The 10,850-nt window shown below is 34.6% G+C and overlaps 2 protein-coding genes and 1 long non-coding RNA gene across 3 annotated transcripts in view; all 3 read left to right on the top strand.

Annotated features, from left to right (window-relative positions):
* The first annotated feature begins 1,214 nt into the window (after positions 1-1,214).
* LOC136807669 (uncharacterized) lies at positions 1,215-3,041 on the top strand. The gene is made up of 3 exons (XR_010846705.1): positions 1,215-1,321; positions 1,412-1,567; positions 2,316-3,041. It is a non-coding gene; the product is annotated as an uncharacterized lncRNA (long non-coding RNA).
* A 1,788-nt stretch (positions 3,042-4,829) lies between these two features.
* Positions 4,830-5,906, top strand: LOC136807816 (uncharacterized). The gene has a single exon (XM_067064437.1). The coding sequence runs from the start codon at positions 4,830-4,832 to the stop codon at positions 5,904-5,906; it is 1,077 nt and encodes a 358-aa protein (XP_066920538.1).
* A 2,140-nt stretch (positions 5,907-8,046) lies between these two features.
* LOC136807815 (uncharacterized) overlaps positions 8,047-10,850 on the top strand; it is a 19,045-nt gene continuing 16,241 nt past the window's right edge. The window contains exon 1 of the mRNA XM_067064436.1: positions 8,047-8,403. Within this exon, the coding sequence (XP_066920537.1) occupies positions 8,047-8,403 (357 nt within the window). The remainder of the gene's footprint in view (positions 8,404-10,850) is intronic.

The raw sequence follows: 10,850 nt of genomic DNA, 5'->3' as shown, positions 1-10,850 counted from the left end.
TATTTTGGTAATAAAAGAGATGACAAAAAAAAACAGATAAATAACTTTATCTTATCTCTATAAGAAGATATCTATCAGATAGACACAACTTGCTAATATTTGTAGACTAAATTTTGCTTCAGATGAGATGCCATTCTAACAGAAGTAAAGGCTATCAGTAACATTTCTTTCGAAATCCAACAACTTATTTGATCGTTCTTCTGCGGTGGCACTTTAATGAAAATTATGGCTAGTATTTATTTTAAAGAGACGAGTTTATAATCTTATTAAAATCTTTGATATCTTTTATTTGGAAGATACCAAGATACAGAGACATAAAAGTGGGTTAATTACCGATACTATAACATACCCCTAAAATACCGAATGTTGATTAATTACTTCAAGTATCAAAGTCCATTCGCTTTAAGTGCGCAATAATGTTTGTTTTGCTTGCCATTTTCAAAACGACAACATGTCGTTAAGTCGTTTAAGGACTACACCCTCCCTGAAGAGTCTTTGCCCATGACTTATTTATGTATAAAATGCGTCTGTATCCAGCTTACAAGGCTTCTAAAAAGAAGAAGTGTGAGTTTGAGATAGATAAAAGAAAGAAAAAATAGGCAAGAAGTGACAAGCAAGAGAAAACACTATATAACGTGCTTATAGAAAACATAAAGTTTAAAGTTGCAATTTTATAAACAATGATTCAAATCAAATAAAATCGATATAGTTAAAACGATAATCAAAAGCATCATAATGTTTGAGAAAATGAATGGATGACGACGGGAACCGTCTAGTTTTTTTCTATAAAATCATTACATAGAAAGGATAAAAAGTTCACTTTGTTTCTTCATTTTTCATCTTTATTTTCTAAAAATCTTCGCCTGTTTTTCCAGAAATTTTAGTGTCTACATTACCTCAACGCTATAAAATATATGAACATTTCGTAAACAAGGTACACCTAAAGTGAATGCATTGTTTCACCTGGTTCAGAAAAATCTAACAAACTGTTTTTGTACCAACAGTTTCATAAAAATTATTTCAAATTCTTGTCTAGATATGTAATAATAAAAAAGATTTCGCTTGACCTTCAAAGACCACGCAGAGACAAAACCGATTGTCTCTAAGTGAGTGTATCAGACAAATGTCTTGTGATTTCTAAGAAGCCTTTAGCATGACGTTTCTGTAAAGTACAAACAAAATATTTTGCCAGACATTTTAGAGAGACACTTCAGTATATGTTTTAGCTTGCAATTTGCAGTCACCTATAAAAAAGCACACAAGTGTTTGTCTCTCAAAACGAATAACAAGCTGTCCAAACCATCATCAAAAAATTTAAAAGGTATGTATATTCTTTATCACTGTTCCCTGAGATTGCAGATAGCTTAGGAGAGGAAGCTATACTAAAGTCAATTATCTATTTTATTTTTAGAAAGAGCAATAGGAACAAACATGAAAGGGTGCTTAGTGTTGGTTGTAACACTAATTCTCTCATCCTGTATCAACCCAAACCTCGGCAAAACATTTCAAAGGCAAGACTTTGGTAACATAAAGAGCCTTTCCGCTTGCTTAGCTGCTTGTGCAGAAGGTAAATAATTCAAGATCTTATCATTTGTAATGTGCGAAACTACTCTTTGTTCTAAATAATGGCGTACTGTACAACCAGGACCCGGACCGGACCCTGGACCCTAAGAAAACACGGATTGACCGGCAAAAAATTAAAGAGTGCGCTTTTTTATAAGAATAATTTTATAAAAACAATGAGGCTCAAAATCGCCAAAAAATAAGAACAATACTGAGCCTGAAATTACTCATTTCAAGCAATTTAGGGGTCAAAGTAGTAAAAAATTGGGTATAACGCCTAAAATACATATAAGTAAGAATAGAGCCAAGCCTCAGCAAAACTTTACTGGTTCTTATAAAAAAGTGTAGTTGTTATCATTGTGGACTTCAGTACGAGAGTCCAGAGTCGATTCTTACTAGGTGCTGCAATTCACTTGACAAGTACCATGATGTCAGTATTTACAATTTCTTTCAAATACAAGTTGTGATCTCATGTTATAATGGAAATATAGGTTGACAAGAATCTGAGATGGACAGCAGATCACTTATTCTTAAAAGTCAATTTCGTGACTTCCTATCGCTCATTTGGGCTGCGGCGATACTCCCAGTGTTCAGTGTATCTGAATAATTCACGTGTGCTGTGAGCAATGAGTTTATAATTTCTGAGTGGCAACTTCTCTGGGATAGCAGCTCCTTATCTTTTATCTCATCCAACAAAGGTCTTATGTGTTTAGCAATTTCATATGGTACTAAATATCCAATCATTTTTATAGGAACAGTTGCGATTCAAGCATTTTGTCGAAGTGTACCAGTACCCGCAATCCGAGCAGCATGTTGGGCCGTTCAATTCGCTGGTCCAGTAGTCTGTGATGGATTTTGCTACATGTATTTTGGAAATTCAAGAAAAAGAACTTTGCACCAGACAGAAATCAAACAGTTGATTGCAATGGCTAAATATGACGAATTCAAAAATAATTTATACACCGTCGAGGATATCGATGATGGAGTATTTTATTGATTTTCAAGAAAAAAGTTAAAAAACCCTTAGAATGGTAATAAACCTAGACTAGTAAACTAGTCGGTTGTTACTTATAATAAAACTGTCAATCAAATAATGTAAACACTAATTAAATATTCAGCGCGCGTGAGAGAAAAGGAAAATGACAGAAAAGACACGCAACCTCACCTCTTCGATTCTTTTTATTTGGAGCTTGATTTTTTTGTATATGGGCCTGTTTTCAACGACTAGTTTACTAGTCTAAAATAAACCTCAAACAAATTGATGTTGTTTTCCCGGCGATTTTATAGATTATATAGATTCAAACAAAAAGTAATTCGGAAATATTGTTATTGAAATAATAAATATATACCTGTAGGCAAAAAACAGCCGTTCAATAATTCCTGATATACCACGGTAGAACTTTGTTTTTGATTTTGCTTTCAAAATTAGATTTTTTGTGTCGCTCTTGTTGTTTATCAAATAAATTTATCAAAACAAATCTATTGTCGATTTATTGAACAAATTTTATGACTCACAGTATTAAATAAGAAAAGCATCCGAACGTTCAATTATGGGAGTTTTTTATGTGAATCGTTCGACTATTAACATAATTGCCCCGCAGAGGCTTTTGTTGCTTCACGTAGCGGACTTGCCCGCCAGAAAAATATTCATATTCAGAATTCAGATTCATGTTGTTTCTTTCGATTTTTTTCGTGATATTGTTTTTAACTTTCGTGCATTTTACACAGAGCATTTGTGAAAGCGAGAAATCGAAAGTCCTGTCTGCACTGGGACACAAGATTTTTGCTTGATTAATATCTTTTTAACGTAGTTGCTCAACTGGATTTAGTTGAGGGACATTGTTTGCTACTGAATGAATAACTATCAAACTACTGATATTGGATCAAAGGTTGTCAAATGGAGGACATCTTCAATGACAGTGTGCTACACACACAGTTCAGTGTTTTATGCGCTGCTCTACCGAAACCATACTGATATATAAAGGCATAGAAACAAGAGCCGCAAAGATGCGGATAAATATTTCCTTTACAAATGATAAAATAATTATTGATGTCCTCAAAAGATTTCAAAGTGCTTTATCTCAGATAACATCAAGCAACACAATCGACACAAGTCCCCAAGAATTTCAAAATTCGTTTATGTAATTGCTAGTATTTGCAGGATTATTCCTAAGATGACGAAGGTTCAAACCTACGGATTACGGAGTATATCCAAGCTGAACTCGACTGAGAATAACAATGCAGTAACCAAAGTGGCTAGACAACCTTTAATTTTCGTTACTCTCGGGTACCTAATAGCCACCCCCCCGGGTAAGTTATTTTTCGAAGATTTTCCACCCAGGACATTCTTATTCCAACCCCCCACGCTTATTAATTTTTGGGAAAATGTTTTTTAAAGTTTCCTTTTTTGTCCCAGTATTTTGCTGTATAGACCTTTTTTCAAAGAGGACGTCCTGTTGAATAATTTTATATTCCAGCCATAAAACAATGATAGAGCCATGCATAATTACTGTATCATGTATATTGTATACATTATGCATGGTTTTATCATTGTTTTTCTGCTGGACTACATAATTATTCAACAGGGTGGCCTCTTTGAAAAAAGGTCTATTAGCCTCCTTTTAAAAAATTTGCCACCTAGGACATATTCCAACCCCCCCGCTTATTAAGTTTTGAGATTTTTTCCAACCCCCCGCTTATTCCAAGCCCCCCGGCTATTAGGTACCCGAGAGTAGGTGGATTTGAGTTGGATTTTAGTATTATACTAGCCGTCACCCGGCGTCGCATCCGCTGAGTAGAGTGTTGTGTTATTGAACACATCAAAAGGCCTTGGATAGTGCATAATTATATCATTTTATTTTAAAAGCGCTTATTGCCAGAAATATTAGCCAAAAAGGGGAAATATCTGGAATGAAAGAATGACAAAAAGGAAAAAAGTTGTCATGCCAGGCCAGGGAAATCACTTGAAAAAATTGTCAATTGACAACAAAGTTTTTTTCATTTTTTAAATGCATATATGGAAGAAAGTGTCAAGTTTTAAACGCACATTGAAGAAAATATATATTCATAACAAATGTTTTCCATCTTTTAAATGTACGTGTAAGAAATCTCCAAATTTATAAAGTTTTCCACGTTTTCAACGCGTATTGAAGAAAATAAATTCACAAAAATAACAAATACGAACCTACCACTGAACTCTACATGATCTGAAACTTTTCCGTGATTTTATTTATCGTAACTTCCAGAAACACAAAGACTATCAAAAAATGTTTCCTACTTCTGGTCAACCAGCTCGTTTGTATGGAACAGCGAAAACCCATAAATTTGAATCAATCGAAGATATTGACATGGAAAACTTAAAGTTCAGACCAATCATTGCCCAAACTGGCACATATACGTATGGTGCAGCCCAAGTGATTGCAGAATATCTCAAACCACTTTGCAGTGAAAATTCGTATATTATCAGAAACACTCAAGATTTTCCATCTATCCTTAAAGAACAAGAAACCCTTTCACCTAACGAAGAATATGTATCGTATGACGTTGAATCGCTATTCACGAACATTCCAGTTGAAGATACCATTACATACATCCTTGACGAAATTTACCTACGAGATAAATTACCACAGATAGGAAAGAGATTCATCGTCGAACGACTCTTACTTAAACTGACAACAGAAAGTACCTTTATTTTTAACTCTAAATTTTACAAACAAATTGATGGTTGTACCATGGGAGGTCCGTTATCCGTAATCCTGGCAGATATATACATGACCAAGATAGAAAACGAAATTGTCCGACCCCTCAACCCATCTTTCTACTACCGTTATGTCGATGATATAATAACCAAACGAAAGAAAAATCGTCGTGACAATCTCTTCAAAAAACTAAATTCTAAGAAATCAAAACTGAAATTTACTTGTGAGATTGACCCCACTAAATTTCTCGACACCACAATGACCAAACAAGACGACAATAGTTATGAGACATCTGTTCACCGTAAAGAAACCAAAGTTCCTACACATTGGTCTTCTAAAGTACCTAAAAAGTATAAACGGAATGCCATTCGTAGTGATCTAAGTCGTGCTTACCGAATCTCTTCCAATTTCCATAGAGAGAAAGAAATTATTCATGAGAAGTTCAAGAAAGTCGACTTTCCTGTACCGTTTATCAACAGTGTCTTCAAACAATTTTCTGACAAGAAAAACAACCCAACAGATCCAACATCCGATAATGACTCGAAAGACACTGTCAAAATTTCGATTCCATTCTGCGAAAACAACGAAAATGCCTCGAAAAAGTTCCTCCGAAGATTCCATCAACTCACCGATAATCGTTATTAAGTTTCTATTATTTGGAAAACTAAGAAAGTTAAAAACTTATTCTTTTTAAAAGATAAGAATCCCCACATGGCATGCCAAATTTATGAGGGAGTATGTTCATGCGGCCAAAATTATATCGGTGAAACAGAGAGAAATGTTACGACAAGATGGGCTGAACACGAAAATGTTAATCACAATTCTGAGCCCGCAAAACATTTAAAGGAAAACCCCACCCACCATTTCCAATGGAGATGCATTTTAAAAGCTCCAATTAACGATAGGGAAAGGAAATTTCTGGAAGCCTCATTTATTGCTACTATGGGACCATCATTAAACAACCAAATAGAAACAAAGCAATTACAACTTTTTAGAAATGGCATCACTTGATTTACTCCACGGAATAAAATAAATTTTATTACCCATTATGTTTTTTAACGAATTTTTTATCAAGCGCTTATTAATGACTTTTTTATTTGTAGACAATTAGGCAATTTTTTTCAACATTTTAGATACAAATTTGTGACTTTTTACCATTCTTGTATACTGATGATGGCGTAAGCCGAAAAGCTTCTATTTTTATGTAGTGAAATAAATTTTGATTTTTTATAAACTATGGCGAATGGATTCAACAAATTCATAACAAAAGTTTTCCATCGTTTAAATGCACATGTAAGAAATCTCCGCACGTGGAAAAAATCTCCACAACCAAAGTTTTCCACATTATAAATGCACGGGGAAGAAAATCTCCAAGTACCAAGTTCAAGACAATGATTCCAATTGTTTAATTCCATATTCAATACAATCAAAATTTTAAGAGTTAACATTCTTCATATTGGCCAAGGTGTTCCGGTTATATCAGCTTAAAAAGTTTGAAATTACAGTTCCGGTTCACAAAAAGAGTTTTCACCAACTGTCACTGACCCCCAGTTAATTCATTGTTGTAGATAAAAACACCAAGGGAAATTCAATCATTAACCAGTCAATTTTGCTCCATGTTTAAATTTTTAGCTCAAAGCTATCTAAATCATAGTTCATCACCACCACCACAATATCACCATCTGATGACCAGTGCGCATTGGGTGGTGCATACCATAAAAGTGAGTTCAAACTTTTTTGATGTCGCAAGTATTTTTTTTCAGGTATAACATGGTCAGATTTATCCACAGTCACTTTAGGTAAATATACAGGCAAAATTGAAGTTAGCTTGTTGTGAAACACGAAAGTTGACAAAATGTCCTGTTTTTCCAAGACCATCAAGATAAGAGATTGTATCTCTCACACCAAGAGTATGTAAACGAAACATCAAATCCAGACGATCGTACAAAAAACATTATCCAATTCAACTCATGAAAGCATAAAAACCAAAGAAAAGAAAGAGCAACATTTGTTGTCTATTTTTTGCCTCCATCTTTGTTATGACTGTTAAAAAGCAGTATGGTCCGATCAACAATACGCTTTCGAACCGGGCGACGTCTTCCGATCGGCAAGGATAATAGACCACCGTACGCATATTTCCTACGACGTGTCTTGAAAAAATGACGTCTTCCGCCTCGTAAAAAGAACATCATACTGTCTTTACCGCCGGAGCTTGATTTAAAAAGAGACTCATGTACAAACTCACGAAATTGACCAAAACCGAGCGTTAGACTTGGAGGAGGAGGAGAAGAAAAATTACCGTTTTAACAAATATTTCCTTCTGGAAAGGAAATATTTAAAAAGGGAAATTGACCCTTAATTCATATTGTTTACCTATATAGTGACTTCATTTTGAAGAAAATTAAATTGAAATTTTTGGTAGAAAGACAAAACCCAGAGTACCCTATATGGATATTGCATGTGCCGAAAGTAATTTTTCAAAGAGTAAGCCTTGCGCCAAAACGTGCCAAAAACTGGTACCAACATTGAGTTTCTTACAGAAGGTTTAGTGAGTGAGACATGCCAATGAGCAGAATATACTATGACTAACATGAGCTGATTCATTTTGGTGGACATTTGAAGCACAGAGAGAAAGAAGAGAAAAAGAAATAGAGATAAAACAGAGAGCAGAAGATATGTCGCGATTATTGGAGACTCGATTTTAAAAGAGGTAAAAGGACATTTACTTTCTACACCAAAGGAAAATGTTGTTGTTAAATCTTTTTCTGGAGCAACTACAACACAAATGTACGACTATTCAAAACCGACTTTAGAAATGAAACCCGACCAACTTGTGATCCACGTGGGAACAAATGATTTGAAGAAAACTTCTAACAATGATGAAATTGTAGACAATATTGTGAAGCTTGCTTTACACTGCTATAACTCGAATGAAATACCGGTTGTTATATCCTCTCTAACTTATCGAGATGATAATTTCAAAGATAGGATTGGATTGATCAATGATCAACTGAAAGCAAAGTGTGAAGAACGAAACATTGGGTACATCGACAACTCAAATATTGGAAAATTTCATCTTAACCGGAGGAAGCTGCACTTGAATGCTAAAGGAATCGCTACTCTGGCCAAAAATTTCAAAATGGTAACTACAAATTAACATTCTAGTCCCAACTCTCATAAAGAAAAATTAAATCAGAAAAGTAAAAACATAGATCTGGCTTATTTAAATATTAACTCTCTGAAAAATAATATGGAAGGGCTGAATTCAGTCGTAGGAGATAAGTATGATATTCTATGCATAGCTGAGACCAAACTAAATTCTTCTTTTCCAAAATCACAGCTTGTCCGAAAGGGGTACAAGCCACCATATAGATTGGATATTTCATCTACGAGTGGAGGTTTAATTGTCTACGTTCGTAATGGAATTTCCTCACGTTTTCTTAGAGACTTCAGCTTACCTAAGGATATCCAGCTATTCCTGTTGAGTTACGGCCTAAAATCTCACAGTGGCTAATTTTGTTTTTATACAGACATCACTCACAGAAGCTAGAATCTTTTTTCCAATTATTATCTGATTTATTAGACTTTTATTCTATTTTGAGCGATTATGTTAATTGGTGACTTCACTGCGACCAACAAACCCAATCTTAAATAACTTTCTGGAAAAAATTCATTATATTGTCACATTAAAACAAAAACTTGCTTCAAAAAAGTTGAAGGAAGTCGCATTGATTTAATACTTTTCGAACCAAAAATATGGGTTGCAGAAGACAGGTACCTGGGACACCGGTCTTAGTGATTTTCACCACTTAATATACACCCAGCTCAAAAGTAGATATACTAGATTACCACCGCGTAAAGCAAATTATCGATGCTATAATGATTTTGTCGAAAAGAATTTTTTGACAAATCTATATTTACAAATGACATCATCAAATATCAATGAAATTGATGATTTTGAGAAAAAATTCGTAGATGTTTTAGATAGGCATGCACCTCGAAAAACAAGGATAATTCGTGGGAATGAAAAACCCCACATAAACAGGACCCTACGAAAAGCCATCATGGAAAGGTCCAGACTTCGTAACATCTATCATCGATCCAACAGTTTTCGATATGCGTGCTATCATAAACAGCGAAACTATGTTTGTAGCTTGAATCGAAAAATTAAAAAAAACATTTTCAAAACGGTTGCCTCAAATCCCGGAAATTCTGGACAAAGCTTTTGGGAAATATGCAAACCCTTTTTTTCAGATAAGCATACCGTTTCGGAAAAGATTATCTTAGTTGATAAAGATGAAATTGTAAATAGTGATATTACTACACTGCTCAACTTTTTCAATAATTACTTTAATGGCATAACCAAGACACTGGATATTTACGAATGGCCGCAATACACTGAGCAGGTCATTGGTGATCCGGTGCTCAATGCTATTGCAAGATATTTAGACCATCCTAGTATCATAAAAATCAGAAACATTTTTGGTGATAATTCCTTTGAATTTACAAATACTGACACTGAAACTGTCCATGAATTGATTATGTCATTAAATTGTAATAAATCTACTTCTGGGGATGTAAGCTCAAAACTCCTCCAAAAGTCTGCTAATATCTGTTCTTTTGTACTCAAAAACTGCTTTAACTCTTGTCTTAACCAAGCACTTTTTCCTGAACGCTTAAAGCGGGCCACAATAACCCCAGTCTTCAAAGAAGGCGATCCAACGAGTGTTAAAAACTACAGACCTATTAGCATACTTCCTACAGTATCCAAAGTATTTGAAAAAATCATTGCCCAACAGTTAAATCCTTTTCTAGAAAACTGCTTCTCAATGTTACTGTGTGGCTTCAGAAAAGGGCACAGTACACAGCATGCTATATTGCGATCATTACATCTCTGGCAAAGGGCACTTGACGATTCAAATATTGTGGGTACTGTACTCATGGATTTATCTAAAGCTTATGATTGTCTACCCCCTGATTTACTTATCGCAAAGCTAGCAGCATATGGTGTAAACATAATAGTCTATTACTTTTAATGATTATTTGACAATCGCCAACATGAGTTAAAATTGGAATTAATAGTTTAAGTAGTTTTTTTATCTATTAGTATGGGGTTTTCCTCAGGGACCATTTTAGCCCAATTCTTTTTAACATATTTTTAAACGATCTTTACTCTACCCGCGAGGTTGAACTTTAACTTTGCCGATGACAACACCCCTTTGCAACGCACAAACCCTTGCTGAAGTTATTTGAAACTTAATATCGAGATTCAAGATATTTTACACTGGTTAAGAAATGGGCTTGTTGCTAACCCTGGCAATTTCAAGTTATGTTTTCTCGGTAGATTCGAACCTATACATATTTTTACTATAGGTATATCAAAGTCAAAGTCAAAATCAGGTTAACTATTAGGTATATTTTATGATGACACTACGCTTTAGCTCTCACGTTGAATTGAAATGCCAAAAATGCGGGAAACAAAATCAGCGCACTTAGACCGCATCCGCCCATTCTTCTCTGAAAACGGCGAAGGCTTTAGTCACGCCTATATATTCTCAAACTTTAACTATTGTCCACTAATCTGGATGA

The sequence above is a fragment of the Clytia hemisphaerica genome, unplaced genomic scaffold (assembly GCF_902728285.1).
Source record: "Clytia hemisphaerica strain Z4C2 unplaced genomic scaffold, Clytia hemisphaerica genome assembly, whole genome shotgun sequence".
Taxonomy (NCBI): Eukaryota; Metazoa; Cnidaria; class Hydrozoa; order Leptothecata; family Clytiidae; genus Clytia; species Clytia hemisphaerica.
The sequence above is the reverse complement of the archived record's forward strand: the minus strand, read 5'-3'. Positions and strand labels throughout refer to the sequence as shown.